This window comes from Perca flavescens, chromosome 14 (assembly GCF_004354835.1).
Source record: "Perca flavescens isolate YP-PL-M2 chromosome 14, PFLA_1.0, whole genome shotgun sequence".
Classification (NCBI taxonomy): domain Eukaryota; kingdom Metazoa; phylum Chordata; class Actinopteri; order Perciformes; family Percidae; genus Perca; species Perca flavescens.
The window spans coordinates 6325687-6345132 of record NC_041344.1 but is presented as its reverse complement, the minus strand read 5'-3'; the positions used below and the strand labels follow the sequence as shown (position 1 = coordinate 6345132).

Sequence of the window (19446 nt, the reverse complement as noted above, 5' to 3'; positions counted from 1 at the left end):
TGACTTAGAGGGTTATGGTTTGTTCAGGCTTTTGATTAAAAAACAACTTGGTTAAGTTTAGGAAAAGATCGAGGCTTGGGTTTAAGAAAATACTTTGATTAATTACGGTAATGGCTAAAGGAAACAAACGATTTGATCGTCCATAGGAAATTGAAGCCAGCAGTAGTCTCCCATGTCAAATTCATACACTTCCTTAACCCCTTTGGCCACCCAAACTTTGTCTTAATGCAGATTTGTTGCTGTATAAACTCATTGCAGTAGTACAACAGTCATAATTCACAAATCTGGGAAAAGTCAATGTCAATTAAATGTTGACATCTGTCGCATTTAGGCATTAAAAATGTGAGTACTGATGCTGTCGTTTTTTTCTTGAGTCTCCAAAGGGAGTTTGTGGTCAGAAGCGCCTCTAGATTTGCTGTTGACGGAATCCCTTGCTGTGTTGCTGTTAACGCCTTTCATGTGGATTTTTTTGGTGGCCTGCAGTTTCGGCAGCAGCTTGCAGAAAAAAACCTAGCAAAACCTGACCCTTTGTCAGTGCCGACAAGGATTTTCTCGTATGGAAAACTCTGCTTGTTGAAATGTGGTGTGTGGGTTCAGGCAGGAAAAGCAGCCGCTCTGCTGAAATGCCTTAAGCAAGGCATTGACTTCCTACTTGCCCCAGACCTTCCAGCTTTGAGAAATCTGTACTGTGCATTTCAAAGCATAAAACGGTACTAAGTGCTTGTGATTAAGCCATCGCACCAACAGGAAGAAAGTTGGATGGATGAAACATGCCGAGACACTGTGACACAGTGCTAATGACTCACGCGTCTGTCATCTCTCCCGTGAATGTTCATTCCTTGTGTACTATATGCAACTGTGTACATCCTGAACATAAACCTGTGTGTGTGTGTGTGTGTGTGTGTGTGTGTGTGTGTGTGTGTGTGTGTGTGTGTGTCACTTTTCTACACACCAATGAAATTCACACACATTTCTTTTTCAATCTCAGCAAAATCATCTCAGCTGTTACATCCACCCCTCTACTCCCCCATCACGCACACAAACACACAGGCACTCTCCAGCTCCACCATAGACTTTGGAATTCACTGTTGCCATGGCAATGGAATAGAGCACGCTCTCTCGCATCGCCTGTTCTTTTCTATTGGTTTATATCTTTCTCTCCCTCTCTCTGTAGAGGCAAACCAGCTTCTCTTGTTTGACAGGGGGCTCGTTTTCTCCCATCGGCATCAGGTTTTTCATTTGTTTGTTAGTTTATTCAAAGACATATCATTGTCATCAAGAACATGTTTGCATGAGAGACGCTTCTGTACGGGAGCATCTCCTGGTTTCAAGACTCATGACACGTTCGTTAATCGAATGCATCCTTTCCCCCCCTCTATCTCCTCTTCTCATCTCTTCCTGTCACTCTTTCTTATCTCGTTCTCATCTTCTCCTTGTCTTTGGCTTCTCTCCTTCTCTTTCTGTCTTTCCTTTCACTCTCTCTCATCTGCTCTTTACCCCCCCCTCCTCCTCTATCTTCCTTCTCTCAGTAGCTAAGATGACTGCCATGACAATTCAATGAGAGGAGAGGACACCAAGTGAAGTATCCCCCGCTTGCTGGAAAGGACACACAGAGTGTTCAAGGTAAAGAGAGGAGAGGGAGAAGAAGAGAGGAGGAGGAAGAAAGAAGGGATAAGAAGAGAAAGGAGAGGCATAGGAGCGAGGGAAGGGGAGAGAAAGTGAAGGATAAACGGTGGATGGAGGCGGCTCGGACCGGGGCTACGGAGCGCTCTTCACCGAAGAAGAAGGAGAACAGCAGCAGCAGGGGGGAGAAGAGATGGAGGCGAAAGGCAGAAACATGCCCTCAGGTAACACACACACGTCACACACACACACAAATACACACACAGAGGCAGACGTGCATGTGCATACACAATCGACAAACCACCGGATGCACATGTGGATTTTCATATGCACACGCATAAGTGACACATACAAACATGTTTATAGATATTCACATTGAAACACACACAAACAAGCATGGACAAACACAGCTCTGCAGGAAACCGCACACACACACACACACTGGAGTGCAGATGTTAACAGAGGTCTGGATTCAGAGGGCAAGTGGTTTTGATTAATCTGCGCCGGCATTTGTGTAACCAAGCTAAATGTTTTAGCTCTTATTTAGAATGGAGATGGCTGAAGGGAGTGCTGCTGATACATAATCAGTTAACAACATCCAGGGAACATGCTGTAAAGAATTGCAATACTGAAACCTAAAATGTCAATCTGCTTTCATTATGTTGATTTTGACTTGCAGTGTTACTCTGGACAACAGATTTATTGATTTTCAAATGCAAAAAGCAGCCTCGATTGGTTGGCTCTCGTACATTTTTTGACGAGGCTAACCAATCAGGATCAAGTAAAGCCAGGATATTAAGTGCTGTGTCACCCCTTTTATTGTCTACACTGGATGCAACTAGGTTTATATGAGCATACAATTTTAGGGTTGACCCTTTAAATGGAATTGAACTGGCTTTGTCACTGCAACTCTTAGTCCAATTTTAGTAAAAACTATGAAATTCAACATACCCATTTATGTTCATCAATGTTACAGCTTGTTTCAATGCAAAAAAAGCCACTGACCGACTTAAATTAAAGATTGGTGGAACCCAGTTAAGAAGACCTCAGTGCGGGCACCTGGGTAGCTCACCTGTTAGAGTGTGCCCTTATGTAGAGGTTTACTCCTCAATGCCAAGGCCGCAGGTTCAACTCTGAACTGCGGCCCTTTGCTGCATGTCATTCCCCCTCTTTTTCTCCCCTTTTATGTCTTCAGCTGTCCTATAAAAAAATAAAGGCCTAAAATGCGCAAAAAATACTCAAAAGAAAAGAAGACCTTGTGTCTATTTAGAGGGTTGTACTTAATCAGAAGCCTTTGGTCGTATCCAAAAAAGATGCAAAGATGTGACTGGACCAGTCCAGTGTAAACGTGGAAGAAGGCCCTGTTGCTGCCATGTTGTCAGGTTAATGTGCTGCTCAGGTTTAGACTTCACTTTAACATAAAGCAGAGTGGTAAAATTAATGTAATGTGTCTCAGGACAGAGGGTATCGTATGCTGTACGGAGATACAATGAAGTTGTGTGCAAATGAAACTGACTTGACGTAATTTAGCTGATCACTCAAGCATGTTTGAAATCTGGCATTATCGTCTTAACTGAAGTTCCGTAGACAAACAGAAAATTAAACAATTCAACTGTACAATGTACAATGTAAGAGTTTTGAAATTGAAATTTTTAATCTACAATTCAAAGTTTTTTTGTTCAGAGACACTTTAGGAAGTTTGCGTGCTGCTGATGCCTCCTCTCACCATCTCGTTCGTATACGTTACTCTGGCACTGAATCATTTCAGATTGATTCAGTTAAATCAAATAAAATTAAGCAACATTTTGATACTGAATTTAAACACCACCAAACAACAAGTTTAGGCTTTAGGTTTAGATTGTAAATTTCCACAAATTATCATATGTATAGATTAGAGATGGCCCGATACCATTTTTTGCTTCCCGATACCGATTCCGATACCTGAACTTGTGTATTGCCCGATAGAGAGTACCGATCCGATACCAGAGTGTCATATATTTGATTAGGTTTTAACAACTGTATACTACTATCTCTGTATGGATGTGATATGATTTCTATCTTTATTGTCGGTCTGGCTCAGGTTAAACTCTATGTGAAACATGAACAAACGCAAACAATGAACGCCACAGAACTTTCTTTTATTCTCCAGTTTGACAGTCAGTTATAACGGAAAAAGAACATAATTAAACGTAGATTTTCTTTAGGGCTTTATTACGTGGTATCGGATCGGTGCATAAACTCCAGTACTTCCCCATACCGATACCAGCGTTTTAGGCAGTATCGGAGCCGATACCGATACTGGTATCGGTATCGGAACATCTCTAGTATAGATACGATAGGAATACAGATTTGGAAGTGAGAAATAGACGAAAAAGCAACTTATAAAAAATGTTTAAGTAAAGGAAAAATTAGAAACCGGTAGCCAGCCCGTCCTTACCCAGAAAACAACCGTGTGGGTCGATTATGCAAGCAGCTCAAAACGACCCACAAATACGTTTCTTGTGAGGTGACAAAGTATAAGAGCGCCAAATTCCGCCTGGGTGGTGGACGGGTCAAACAAAAACAGAACTTTCAATCAGGAGACCGGGGTTTATGTTCATGAAACCAAAAGTCAACTGTAATTTTGAACTCAGCCGAGTTTCTGTGAAGTTACGTTACGTCCTCATTTTAGTAGTTTCACATGACTCACCTAACCCTAACCCAATCCCTGATGTTTTACTCAAACCAACTAAGTATTTTGATGCCTAAACTTAACTAGTTCCGTTTCAAAACATGCTTAAACCGCCACCGTGTGGCAGTAAATAGAACGGTTGTATGTGTCATTTTGGGAGTCTTTGGTAATCGACCTAATGTCGTTTAGGTATGAGGATTTGTTGCAGCAGTTATAATCAGCTGGCTACCCAGACCAAATTACACCATGAACTCAAAATAAACAATACATCAACATGAGTATAGCATTAAGTGCATTACAATGAATTTAAAAAAAAGAAAATTAAATAGAAAAAATTTAAAAAAATATATATTTCTTGACTACTAATCCTCTGTCTGATTGGTGTCATGTTACCACCAGGCGCAATTATGTCTTTCTGCAGTCAATTTGGGACTTACCTGCAGCAGGCGGGTCAATTTCAGGGTCAGAATACCAGTGGTCTCTGTTATTTTGGGATTTGTGTTGCCATGGAAACAGCCCTCAAGCCCGCACAATAAGCCAAATAGTTTAAAAGGCTGGGATTGATATCCTTTGTGCGATCGATTGTCTACATGTGTGGAACGGATGAACAGAACAGATATCACAGCCCAGGGTTTCCACACTGCTGAATGAATTTTCATGCCAGCATTTGTCCACCATTTCTATTCAAATGGTTTGAAATCCTGTGGAGGCACTAAATGGTTAAATGATGCGGATCCGCCCTTCCTCGTCTCTTCCTTGAATGTTTTATTTGTTTCCTGAACTACAACAGACGTGTTGTATCTCAGTTTCCCTCTTGTCGTCCCTCTCACTGTTCATCTCTCAGCTTCGACGTATGTCTCTTCTCTCCTCTTTCCTCTCCTCTACCACTCGTCTCTTCTTGTCTCATCATCCACTCCTCTCTTGTCTATTTTACCCTCCTGTACATAGACCTCTGCACCCTGCTTCCTTTTCTTTCTTGCTCCTCTGCAGTCGCCCTGTGGTGTCTTTTTTCCGCTTAAGCTTATCAGTTTGTTTCACCTGAAGTCCTAATTGATCTTATCAGCAACTACATTCCAAATGTTTCTTTCAAACCTGCAAACTCTGTTCATATTAACGTCTCTAAATCCAGGTTTTGACACAAAATGTGCCCTTCCTGCTGTGACAATCCACTGATCTATAAAGTAATGGATTTTCTAACTTCATTTAAATTTTCTTGGGGAAACTCATTGACAGACTTACCAGGGAGCATTTTCTTTGTCTCCCGGCAGCCCATCTTCCATCCTCCACTGTTTTTTTTTTTACTTTTGTTGATGCATGAGGTTGGCATTTTGTTCTTCTGCTGTATGCTGCCAACATTTATTTACCGCTTCAGGCTGTGTACGCTGTTTTTTTGATTAAAAAGCGCTACAGTGTGCTCACCCAGAATGCAATGGAAAGAATCAACCCCTCCGGCAGCTCCCACCAGTCACCCGTGGTAGCCCATGGGGGACAGTAGTTCTATAAATTCATAAATATTTGACAGTTCAATGCATAAATTGTGATCAGGGTGGACTGCAAAAGTGGTTACATGCCATATCTTTGGCATTTCATTTTTAATTTCAAACTCTGAGGGGATTTCCTTTACTTTGTGGAAATAAATGATGTAAATAAATGTCTGAATATTGAAATGAAATACTTAGCTATGTTAGTTACAGTCACAAAATCAATAACCTGTAGGCAAAAAGTGACTGATCCATATAAGGCGACCATAACCTTAGTACAGGTTAAAGAATCACTGACTTATTACAGTAGAGACCTGAGACTGACATAACACACTGCAAAAAAAAAAATTACCAGTGCCTTTTCTGTTAAGTTTATGGACATTTCTGTTGAAACAAAAACAGAAAATTCTTTGATTTACAGTATATCCTCTGTACGGACATTTATGTTAATCAAAAATCCAAAATACGTAAAAACACCTCATTACAGAAACTTCCTTCATATTAACACAGAATATTAGCCCCTATTTCTACCGACTTTTCTAACAGTGCAGAATCTCTCCTGACACCACAGCTGGAAGACAGATAATAAGATTTCAATAATAAACATACTTTTGTCCATGTGGAAAACATTTAAAAAAATGCTTTCCTTATAACTTGATTGGAAACATGTTTTTGTAAATTTTCTTCAGCATCAAACATAATCATAATCACATCATGCGGTTGATTGTTGTCTGCACATCCATGGTTACTGTGCAAATAGGACTTGTCCTAGTTTATTATTCAGGCCAATGTCTTTTGAAGACACTCTGTATCCTCCACCCCACCTGTGGCATCTGTCATCTGGTGTTCAGTGTCACAGCACATTTATAATGTCAAAGTGAAAATACTCAAGACGGAAAATGTTTTTATGTCATGATCGACCTCTGAAGACATTTCTTTTGGAGGTTATGCCGCTGTAAATCAAGAGTTATTGGTGGATAAAAGTGTCGAGGAGGAGAAATGTTCAGGTGCTTGTGATAAAGATAATAGATTACTGTATGTAACAGCATCTTTTTATTTTATTTAACATAAAATCTTTGTGTGATTCTAGATGACTTATAGAGATGTTCCAATACCAGTTTTTTCTTCACAATACCGAGTTTGATACTTGAATTACATATTGCTTTGAAGCAACTACTAACTACTAACCCTGTATGGATGTGATGTAATTGCTATCATGAACAAATACACACAGAGAATGAATGCCGTACAAATTAATTTTATTATCTAGTTTGACAGCCGCAACAGAAAAAGTACGTAAACTAACCCTAACCAACAAGGCTGATACCGAAGCATTTAAGACAGTATCGGACTGTCCAAACAATCCGGCTAAGCGCCGGACGGAGCAACGGTGCCGCTGCAAAACAGCCTCAGGAAGGAACTTTTTTTGTTGGAAAATGTTTGTTCAAATATTGTTTTAGACATCCAACAGAAAACTCAGATTGGACAGATAGTCTAGCTAGCTTTCTGGATTTACCCTGCAGAGATCTGAGGAGCAGCTAACCATATAGTCCACCGGAGTTTAGAATGCCAACACAAAGAAAGAGGAAGGTGACGGGCATCCGGCCAAAATGAGGGACATTCAGCGGAATTTCAGGCCGCACCTGAACAATCCCGGAAATAATACTGCTTGGCATAATTTGAACCAAAGATTTCTTATGTGTTGTATGTACTTTAGACATCTCATTTCTGTATCCATTTTCTTGTCAGATATCAGTTTCCTTCCGCGCCCAGCGATGGTGTGGTGTGAGCGGGGCATCCAGGTGCTGCTGACCACCATGGGAGCGTTCGCGGCCTTTGCCCTAATGACGGTAGCTATCGGTACAGACTACTGGCTGTACGCCCGCGCCTTCATCTGCAACAGCACGGCCAACTCGTCCCAGGAGGACTCCAACAACAAGGACAAGAAAGACCCTGGGGCGCTTACCCACTCCGGCCTCTGGAGGATCTGCTGCCTGGAAGGTACAGCTGGTCGTATGTACTGTATGTGCATGCATGTGAATCTGTGGGAGGCTGTGGAAACCGTTGGATACGTTGGGGGTTGTGTGTGTGGGCGTGCGTTTTCTCTTGTGCTGGTCACTGGAGGGTCTTGTTGAGGTCAGTGTGCTCATCAGTGTAATCAGAACAGACATTAATAGGTATTCTCTTTGCACACAAACGCACGCACACGATATTGTTCTCCTTTTGTTTATTCCTCTGTTTTGTTGATCTGGTCTTTAACCTTTTTGATTCGTTATGAAGGTCAGTTATGAGAATGATTGGTAAGGCAAAGGCTTTAAATTGTCGCTGTCCTATAAGCTAATGCCCGTGGAACCTTTATAAGTTTAAGTTTATTTCATTTAATATAGCACTTGCATGAACACGTTTGCACCAAAGTGCTTTTACAAAGACGAAAACAGATGTATACAAGCACATAGATGTGGTGGAAATACAAGAATATTCAAATAGAAACAACACATGTTGAAACCCATGAAATCCGATAAACGACGAAGATCACAAAATGAAAAGCCAGAGAATAAAAGTGTGTCTTAAGGCGTGTCTTAAAAACATTAATTCTAGCCTGAAGATCGTGTGAAAGGTGAGAAGAAAATCTGATGTGATGTGTTTACTTTTCTGCTCCATTTTAGCATTGTTGCAAAATCCACATTAGAGGAATTCAGGCTGTATAGATCTGAGCTTTACCTCATTCTCCCCTGCTGCACTCGTTCTTTTATTTGCATGAGAGGACAAAAACACTTACAGGTATACACTCACGCTATACATTCAACATACAGCTCTTCACAATGCCCCAGAGTTCAGATATGAGTGGTGACTCATCCAGTGACTGATCAAGTAGTTTTCCTGCCTTGCTGCAGCTCACAGACAGGTTTAATAGGACAGGACAGATACAACACTCTAACACATATACAAGATGAGGTTTCCAGGCCACTGTTGTCTGTTATAAAGGTTCTTGTGTGTTTAAGGTGCGACAAGTTGCATTTTAACACCAGTGAATTACCACAATTATTTTGATGCATATAATCATCATAAACAAGAGAGCAGCAGCCTTTACACTGCGTTTGTTTCCTCTGTGTGCAATCAAATCTGACACAGAAAGAAATCTGTTGGTTTTTTTAGCTTCAAAAGTTTCATCCAGAATGAGTTCATCACGTTTAAAGGTCCTATGACATGCTGCTTTTTGGATGCTTTTATATAGGCCTTAGTGGTCCCCTAATACTGACATGCATTCACAATCACTCCCGATTGATTGACAAAACTAAAGTAACGAGCCAATTTTCTGAAATGTAAGGAGTAGAAAGTACCGATAATCGTGTTAAAATGTAAGGAGTAAAAGTAAAAAGTCACCACAAAAATAAATAGTAAAGTAAAAATATCTGAAAAAGGAAAGACCTCTTGTTGTTTGTGGTGTGACATGCATTGCCAGGTTGTCATGTACCTGTCTCATTGACTTTTGTTGTTGCCTGGCAGCTTCTTTACAAATCGTCCAATGTGTTACTAGTACTTTGCCCTTTCATGCCAATCCACTGTCTACTGGGCCCATTTGTTGGATTTCTCTGGTCCTTTTTAGAAGAATTTATTCGGTCCCATTGTGTCCATGATGTACGCTATAGTCCGCCTTGAAAAGAGTGTGTGTACTGAAGTGTCCTTTCCACATTCTTTTTAATGTTTTTTTTTCATGTCTTTTCTTTTATTGAAAGAGAAACATGGAATTTCTCTTTTCCTCTTGATGGTTTTTGTTTTTGCCCATGAGATGCACAAATAGCTGTCATGGTAAACAAATAGTCCCTCTCAATAAGACATTTAAGTGTGCTGATGCAGTTTTTGTCGTGACTCACAAGACAAAACAGAATCGGGCTGCTGTTCTTCCAAGGCTAAAGCATAATGTATGTCTGGCAATGACACATGGTGAAAGGAGTGAAAAGCCATCTAACTGTAAATTACAGAGAGGAGGAGGACATATTTGTTTAAAAGGAAATTACAGAGTGTGATTGTTGATTCGCTTCTAGCTGATTTGGGCATCATGAAAGAATCATTTTATCTCCAAGTCAGGAGATAAAATCCCATGGATTGAAACCATTTCTTTGTATCCAATCACTGCCATTCTTATAAAGATTATCTTTTTAGAGGTTTTGTATAGCTATGCTGGCGGCATGACTCAAGGGATAGTAATGTTGGTCAGTCGGTCGGTTGGTCGATCAATCGATCAATCGGTATTTTACTTTGGCCCAGACTGAAATATCTCAACATGGATTAACATGAAATATTATACATAGGTTCATGGTCCCCAGATGGTGACTCCTAATGACTTTGGTGATGCCCTGAATTTTCCTTAGCGCAACCATAAGGTTGACACTTGTGAAAAATGCAACTATTGCCTAGATTGCCGTAAACTTGTGAAATATGCAACTATTTCCTAGATTGCCGTAAACTTGTGAAATATGCAACTATTGCCTAGATTGCCATAAACTTGTTAAATATGCAACTGTTGCCTAGATTGCCATACACTTTCACACAAACAATCACTGCCATTCTTATAGAGATTATCTTTTTAAAGGTTTTGTATAGCTATGCTGGTGGTATGACTCAAGGTATAATGTTGGTCGGTTGGTCGATCAAGCAGTATTTGACTGTGGCCCAGACTGAAATATCTCAACATGGATTAACATGAAATATTATACATAGGTTCATTGTCCCCAGATGGTGAATACTAATGACTTTGGTGATGCCCTGAAGTTTCCCCTAGCGCAACCATAAGGTTGACACTTGTGAAATATACAACTATTGCCTAGATTGCCGTAAACTTTGGTAGAGATAACTAGTCGCCCTCAGGATGAATTCTCATAACTTTGGTGATCCGTTATAGTAACGATCTCGAAGATCTCCGCTTTGTTCTCTTTAGCGGCACCCATGGACATTTATTTTTTGGAAGTTTCATCGTCGTATTCTTTGCTCTTTTCTTTGTTTGTTCGGTCATAGTAACCGTTTCCTCACAACGCTAGCAGGGACAAGAAAAAAAAACAGTAGGCCGCTTCACACACAAGTGAGTTGAAAAGCGAGTCTGTTAGCTCTGCCTACCCTTTCTGGAGTATTAAACACCAGAAAACTGGTGAAAAACACGTAACAAGCTGTCGCTTGTGATTTTTCCCGGGAATGTCGACACAGACACCCAGATCATTATACTTGCAGTTCAAAATGTAAGGGATTTCATCAGCGGGCCATAGGCTCAACCGCCGTTGTCTTAACTCATTCGACAATAGATAGTGACTTAACAGGCATTTATTTAAATGAAGATCTTACAGATTATTACCTTTTTGACTTTTGATGCACCATCAGGTCAAAACTTTTATTTTTTGTTAAATTAGCACGCTGAACATGGTAGACTTTAAACCCGCTAACCATTAGTGTGTTAACATTGTCATTGTGATTGTTAGCATGCTGACCCCTTACCCCTAACCCTAACCCACTCTTAATCAACAGCTATTCATCAGCTATTTGTCTGATCGGGGGATGGTAACACCACCGAGGCATCTTAATGAATTCTGCTGTACAATCGCTCATTTTTTCTTACAGACTCTTAGAGCTCAGGTCTTTCTTGCTCTCTTAATCTTCCACTTTTTGTATCTTATTGTTTTGCTTTCTTGTCATCTGTTCATCTGTCTGTCTTGTCACAGGGTAAACATCTGTTAGCTTGTTTACTTCTCTCTTCATCTCCTTCATTTCTCTCTCTCTCTCTCTCTCTCTCTCTCTCTCTCTCTCTCTCTCAATCTCTATTTCTCTTTCTGTTCCCTTGCCATTTACCTTTCTTCTTCCTTTTTTTTCTCCCTCCCCTCACTCTATTTCTTTCCCCTCTCACCATTTTTTCTTTTTCTTTCTGTAATTGTTGGTCGTTCTCATGTCTGTCTTCACTTTCTTCCCCATTGTTTTCTCTCTGCCTTATTCTCCTCTTCTGAGTTGCTTTTTTTTCCATTTCTGCCATTTCGGTCTTTTACCGATCTTCCTCTCTTCCTCACCCTCTCCTCCTCTTCCTCTCTGTTGTGTTTCAGGCTTGAAGCGAGGTGTGTGTTCCCAGATCGATCATTTCCCAGACGACGCTGACTACGACCAAGATTCTGCAGAGTATCTGCTGCGTGAGTGACACACACGCATTTACAAATGAACGTCAGACACACACACACACACACACACACACATTTTGCCTGCACTACACACGGTGTGCATACACACATCTGAACAGAACACAACACACATTCACGCACTACAGTCTCCATCACATACGGATACAGGAAGGACAGAAGGGGATGGTGGGCGGACATCAATGCACAGATGTCAGATTCAAGCAAAGTGTGTGTGTGTGTGTGTGTGTGTGTGTGTGTGTGTGTGTGTGTAGGTGTGTGTGCGCTTAAATGCCCAGGTGCTTGGGGTTGGGAGTCTGGGGGTGTACAGAAAGCTTTTTTTTACAGATGGATTGAAAGAACAGCCTTCACTAATGGATTATTCTCAGCTCAGGATTCAGGTTTCACATCCTGCCTCCATTGTGCAACTTCTGTTCGTACAGCCCTTAACCTTTTGGTTTACGTATATGTTCCATCCATATATTATATTATATAAAGATATCTATTTCCGTGAAGGAGGCTGCAATGCTACTATAGATTTCCAAGTCTGCTTTGCTGTTCGACATCGACTGAACAAGAAGTCTTTAACTAAACCAAAGGCTGCACAATCTTTTTGATTTCTTTTAATAATAGAACATGTTTAAAGTCAGAGTAATGGACATCCCTGGGGTACATGCTCCAGATGTTTTTAATTTAAATGACTCACAGCCATAGTTGATGGGGAAACAGTGAAAAGGTTAAATGACAAATGCCTTATGTCGCAATCTTTTCTACATCTTTTTTAATAAAATGTAAAGCTTCTTCCATTGGTCCATGAAAACACACTTTTTGTTTAATTTAAGGTTAATCTGCCATTTTTTATATTTTTATGTATTAATAAAGAAATACAAGCATTGTTTTGTTCATGAAATGTCAAAAGATAGTGAAAAGAAATTCTCAGAGCCCAAGGTGACATCCTAAAATTGCTTTCTTAGGACCTAAAGTTCAACCTCTTTGGAGGAGTTAATTATCACCTGACTTATTATTTGGGGTTTGCCCCTGAGCAACCCAAAGTTCCGAAAATCACCGCAAACCTCCTACAGCTCAGCAATCTTTCTTATCAGCTACTCATCTACAATCAATACATTGTGCTGAAGAGACAACCACCACCCAAACAGTCCCTTTTCCTCTTAAAAACAACTTTAGAGAATCATTTGCAACCAGTGTTTGACATGTCTGACAGAAGCTTCTGTGAATATCTGCTTATCCCAGCATTATCTTTCCCCTTCAGAGCTAAACGAAAGCTAACACAGCTTGAAAAGTCACCTTCAGAAGTTGAAGGCTCTGTGTTTCCACATGTCCCTTCCAGAGCTATTCAGCATTTTAATCTCCTATAATGTCTCTCTATGTTATCACTTCTGCTTAAAGATTTGAGGTGTCTGCAGAGGAATATCAGGGGAGGGGTTTTAGGTGATGTAATGCAACCTTTTGCAGTCAAACTGAAGTTCCTGAATGGTCTTCGTGATGGTCATGCATCAGCGTTGTAGTCGAGACCACCTAGACCAAGACCAAGTCGTCTCCAAGACCAGAGTGTGTCGAGACCAAGACAAGACCAAGACTTTGAGGGGTTGAGACCGAAGTCCAAGACCAGATTTGTGCTAGACAGCTAGGGCTTCTTCTCCTGTCTCCCGCATTCACTTTTTTTGGGGGAGTTTGTGTAAAGGGGGCAGGGAGAGGGGGGTTTACGGTAACAAATTTCAAACTAGATATGAGTGAAGTTATTTGTTGCATTTGCAAGTTTTAACACACAGGCTGAAATCAGACAATGCACAGGCAATTTAGCGAAATCCCTGCTGTTGTGGTCTTGACCGCTCTTGAAATAAAATCCAGAGTCCTCTTTATCCAAAACCAAGACAAAAAAATGTGGTCAATTCTGAGACGAGACCTTCCAGAATGTATCTCGAGTACTACATCACTATCCTGCTTCCAATCTACTGTAAAATGTATGGACTCAAACACACTTTTAAGAGTATTACAGCCGTTTAAAATTGCAATTATATAAAGTTTTGTGAGTTGCAAGATGCAGTTCTTCAATTAAATCTCAAAGAAGCCAGGCTATTCTAACGTTGTGTCCCTAATATGGGTCAATATCCGAAAACACTGGATCCTACATTTCTAATGATTAAGCCTAATACTGCATGTCCGTGAGACCCTCTTTGCCTGACTAACCCCGACGTCTTTAAAACTCTACGTCCCAGTTTTTAATGTTTAAAAATTCACGTGTTATCCTCCAAAGCCACATTAGTTACTAAATATTTTGTAGGAGATTGTTCCAGAGCCAAGTTGTAGTGTCAGCTATAGCACGTCTTCGTAACACTTTTTCACAAGGCTGTTAACTTTGCACCTTCAAATGGTGTTGAACCTCAAAACACTCCTCACTTGTACTACATTCGAAAAATATAGACACAACCAGGTTGGCAATAACATTTCGGTACACATGTCAATGTATCAGTGTCCTCATCTGCAGGTGTGGTGCGAGCCTCCAGCATCTTCCCCATCCTCAGTGCCATATTGCTCCTGCTGGGTGCAGTGTGTGTTGCTTCCAGTAGCTTCTACAAGAGCAAAAGAAACATCATTCTCGGTGGAGGGATCCTCTTTGTAGCTGCAGGTAAGACTGCAGCTTTGTTGTGGTTTTAAAAGAGACCTCTGTTCTTTGACTCACAGCTTGGAGATGAAGTTTATTGTGGGTATTCTTGCCGTTTAGAGGGTTAGAATTCTATTAAAATGGGAGCTCATAATCTGCTTTAGTATTTTAGCTCCGCTTGGACCACCTTTCTTTGTCCTTCCAATCCGTCTTATTCCACTGCAAACCAAAATGAAATTGTGCTACAGTATTTCACAGTTAAAGGTCCAATATGTAATTCTGACAGCTAGCGTTTAAAATAGTTGCAATCCAAATTCAAAATACTGGAGAGAGTTTCTCCTGGCCCCTCCTCCCCAGCGCCGAAGTTCACGGGGGTTGCCAGGTTGCGAAATGCTAAACCCAACGTCGCACAATTTCAATGTTAGCTAGATGCTAGTCTCGCATTGCCAGACATTAATCCACAGCGCAGCGGAGTTGCTAGATGCTGCTATGCCATGCTATGCATGGGCTTTTACGTTTTATAAAAGCCCATGCTCTCGCGGAGCTCTGTACCGACTGACAGTCACATTTTATCGGCTACACGTCACTGCAACAGCCGCTAATAAAGACCCCGACTTCATGGTCGTCTGTACCCAGGGCACAGACAGGTCACGCGGGGGAAGAATTTTGACGGGGGAGATTTTTGATACTACTACCTTCCAGACCCCGTAATACAGCTTGTCTATACACTGTACATTACACATTATGGTTGCATGCCAGTTTGTAACAAAGTGGGAGTCATCTTATCACAACCTTGAAGCTGGCGATGGTAACATTAGCCACAAGAATATTCCATAACATAACCTTGAACCCTAACATACATTGCAGAGTGACCTGTAGAGAACGTAAGCTGTGTCCCAATCCAGCAATTCTGGCTAAAGGGGTGTTTTGCCAAAGTTAAATTGCATGTTTCCATTATTAGGCAGTCAAACTTGCGGCTTCTGTCATATGTCGGTCCCAATGGTTGTAAACAGCTGTGGCCCGCAGTTAGCGTATCTTAACATGGCGGCATTGGCATCAGTCGGGATCACTTCACCGGTTGTGTCTCATTTTTAATGGAAGTAACTAACTTGAACACTTGTTATAATTTAATGCGGGCACATTAATGTTGAAATGATTTGAAAAATGCCCATCCCTACCATGTTAGCCCCCATAAATTAATGAAGCTCAACGCTTACCTGTTTAGGAGGAAATTAGCCAAGTCGCCATCTTTTTAGGCTCTAAGCTGTCTCCATCTTTTAAATGCATCTCCAATATTTACCCATGTTTTACCACGTCTCTGGAATTTTTTTTTTTTTTAGGTTATATTAATCTATCTCTGTTAATCCAGTTTGTTTGGTTGCTGCTACCATTACTGCAGCCTGTTGGTTTTGCGTGTTTGCGTTTCATGTCTGGCAACCCTGGTGTCAAAATCGGCAGTTGACCATGACACACAGGCGAAAAATAAAAACAGACATTACGTACCGGAACGGAAATTTCAAAGGAGAAAGTACTGGCTTTAGCATTATTGTCAGAAAACTTAGTATTTCAAGTTAAAATGTTTCCTTAATATCTGATGACATATTGTGGTCATTTTCATTTAAAAACAGTAATTATTTTACATATTGGACCTCTAAATCTACCAGTCTAAGACAGACAGACAGACTGAAGAGGTTCTTATGTATGATATGCAGATTGATTTTCATATTGCGCCTGCCTCTTCTCTGTATAATTGTTGAAAACTGTTTTAGTATCCCTGCCTGGAAAACAATTTAATAAAGCTGCAGGTTAATGTGTCTCAGAGGAGCACTTACAGTAGAAGTCTTGTATATTTCCTCAGGCCTTAGTAACATCATCGGAGTGATCGTGTACATCTCAGCAGCACTGAGCGACATCTCCCCCAAGAAAGATGAGGACAAGAAGTGGCACTACTCCTACGGCTGGTCCTTCTATTTTGGCGGCCTGTCCTTCATCCTGGCCGAGATGGTTGGCGTCCTCGCCGTAAACATCTACATCGAGAAGAACAAGGAGCTGCGCTGCCGCTCCCGCACCGATCTCTTCAAGAGCACCACGCACGCCATGCTGCGACTGCCCAGCTACCGCTTCAGGCGGCGCTCTCGCTCCAGCTCGCGCTCCACCGACCCGCCGCACTCACAGGAGACCTCGCCCATTGGCACGTCCAAGACCTTCAGCCTGCCGCCCTCTGCTCCGCCCTTCTCTGTGGCCACTCTGCCAAACCCGCACCACACCAGCAGCGGTGGAAGTGGAGGCGGCGACATCTCCATGTACACCCTGACGAGGGACTCCAAGATGGGCAGCCTGGGAGGCGGCGCTCCACCTCTCTACGGCACGGTGGACCGCGCCACACTGTACCAACTCCACAACTACTTTCCAAAAGATTCCGGCGGCAGTGGTGGAGGAGGAGGAGGAGGGGTGATAAGCAGTGGCACACTCCCATCTCATTCCAAGTCCAACTTGGCGGCGGCAGCGGCTGTAGCCCAGAATGCAGCACCTCTGAATACCTCCACGTCCGCCGTCGCACCGGCCCAGCCGGCTCCGATATCTACAGCCACCATGGAGAGGGACAGGGGCAACATGGGAACCCTGGACCGACTGACGGCAAAAAGAGACAGGGATAGCAACTCAGATACACTTAACAGGAAAACTACGCCAGTTTAAAACTAAACCTCAGAGAGGCGGGAGAGAGGGTTTAAGAGACGTTAAAGATATCGGAGTTGAGAGAGAGCAAGAGTAGGGCTGAAAATGTGTGGGTGACACTTAAAAGGTAATGTTTCTGTCCTTGAGCTTGGGGTATCTAGCTGCCATAATTACTTACCAATATCATTAACAGTCATAGAGCACCTGAGATTATGTGCAAATTCATGACAACTGCCTTAAAATGGTCATGACTTTAGCTACCAACCCTTGTTTTTGAGTTAATTATACAGCAATGGTGCAGTGGAGGCTTCAGCATGAGGAAAATGTCTTTTCGTTGTTGTGCAAAATCACACGCACACATCTGGGAGCCAGTCTCCCGCTGCAGGTTGGGGGTGAAGCGCCTTGCTGAGGAGGCAGGGGAGCTCAGTAGTTATTTACTCTCCCCTTCTACAATTTTTTTCAGCTGCTGTGGGGATTTAAAGCAAAACTAAAGCATTTTTCCCGCTTCGGTCCCCCTATAGGTTGGAAGCGGGATTGTCCATTACATTATATTATGCAAGTTTGCCAGATCAGGAAGCGGATCTGTAGTTCGAATGAGACATAATGAGACATTACAACAGCGGTAATGGACAATTCCTCTTCCAAAAGGGAAAAGTTAACTACAATTTCACCTTAACAAGAAAGGACTACTGAGCTTTGATTTTGTGATTTGTAAGTCACCAGACATCTTGGTTCAAATTGAACTGACTCTGGTTTAAAAGTGAAAGTTTTTACACATTTATATGTCCAGTTTGAACCTAGAAACCGCCAAATCTAGAGAAAAAAAATGCTTTCTGGTATTCTAAAACTTTTAAACATAATAAATAATTATAAAAAAATTGCCAGATGGCATAAGCCACAATTCTGTTACATTTCTGTTTTAAAAAGAACAGACAGCCACAGACGGGTACATTCAGCCAAGGAACAAGCTGCTCAGTGCTGAGCTAACTGCCATTTTAAGGTCAACAGTAGCTACCTAACCTCAGGTCCCAAGAGAGTGACCTCAGCCATATCTAACCTACACACACACACACACACACACACAGACACACAGACACACATCAGAAGAGGCTGACACACTGTGAGCCCATTTATTTTTCATTGTGTGTCAAAGGTAATTACAGTGACAGATGGGCATACTCACTCCTACAGAAAGGTACAGCCATAGACTTCAAGCTTCACCCTGTACGCCTCCATTACACCACTGCCAGTTGTCACAGTTTGGTCAAACACTTCTACAAATGTCCATCTGAACAAGTAACTTCGTAAATTCCTTGAGTCTTTGTTCCCATGTGTGAAATGTTTGCAGAATTCTTGCCAAATGGAAGTCGACTGCTCTTCTTGTTTCCGAGGATAATTTTACTAAACAATAGGAATTGCATGAACAAATGCTCAGCACTCAAATTTATTATTATTAATTAACCCTAAAGCCAGACGACAATGTCAATATTTGACAGTACTTGCAGGCCTGTGACCTGAAGCCAGTTCTGGTCTTGTGTATTATAGTTGGATGTATACGGCCAACCACCGCCATGACCTCCAAGCCCTCCAAGCCCTCATGTTCCACCCAACACATTCTCACTCCCAATGCTTCCCAGAGCTACGCTTGGTCAGGTGCCTTTAATGTTGTTACTGACGCAAAAAGTCTCCTTTAGCATCTAGCCCTATGGCGTCATTTTTCGACGTGTTTGGTCAGGACTCTTGGCGTCACTTCTTGACGCTCTGGGTTGGAACGTATGTGTAACTGACACGCGGCACTAGAACAGGACAGGTTTAGGAAAAGATTTTGGGTGGGGTTACAAAATGGACGTTTCAGTGACAGGCGGGACAAGAACGGGATGCGAACCCCCGTTCTCCTGGGTGAAAGGCCTGAGTTGTTTGACCCATCCACCACCTCGACCTGCGTCCTTATGCAGATTTTCGGTCCTTCATGCTACTCGCTACCAATGGCGCTCTTAATACTACGTCATCTTAAAGTGCCACGGTTTTGCTACTGCTATGCCACTATCAAGCATCAGTATTTGGCAAGTTGGGAATAACAACGTCTTGTTCCACCTCACTAAGTAAAGAGCACTGGACATAAATCATGAGGTGTCTAATATGAACAGGAGTTTCATTGGAAGGGTGGCCTGTAATGGATACAAACATAACAGTAGCTACCTAATTTATTTTGAAAGATAA

The 19446-nt window shown here is 41.8% G+C and overlaps 1 protein-coding gene across 1 annotated transcript; it reads left to right on the top strand.

The window, feature by feature from the left end:
* Window positions 1-1183: 1183 nt before the first annotated feature.
* LOC114568424 (voltage-dependent calcium channel gamma-4 subunit) lies at window positions 1184-17691 on the top strand. The gene is made up of 6 exons (XM_028598045.1): window positions 1184-1230; window positions 1530-1847; window positions 7549-7776; window positions 11859-11942; window positions 14434-14574; window positions 16409-17691. Exons 2-6 carry the CDS (start codon window positions 1817-1819, stop codon window positions 17245-17247), a joined length of 1323 nt encoding a protein of 440 aa, XP_028453846.1. The 5' UTR covers window positions 1184-1230; window positions 1530-1816; the 3' UTR covers window positions 17248-17691.
* Window positions 17692-19446: the final 1755 nt, after the last annotated feature.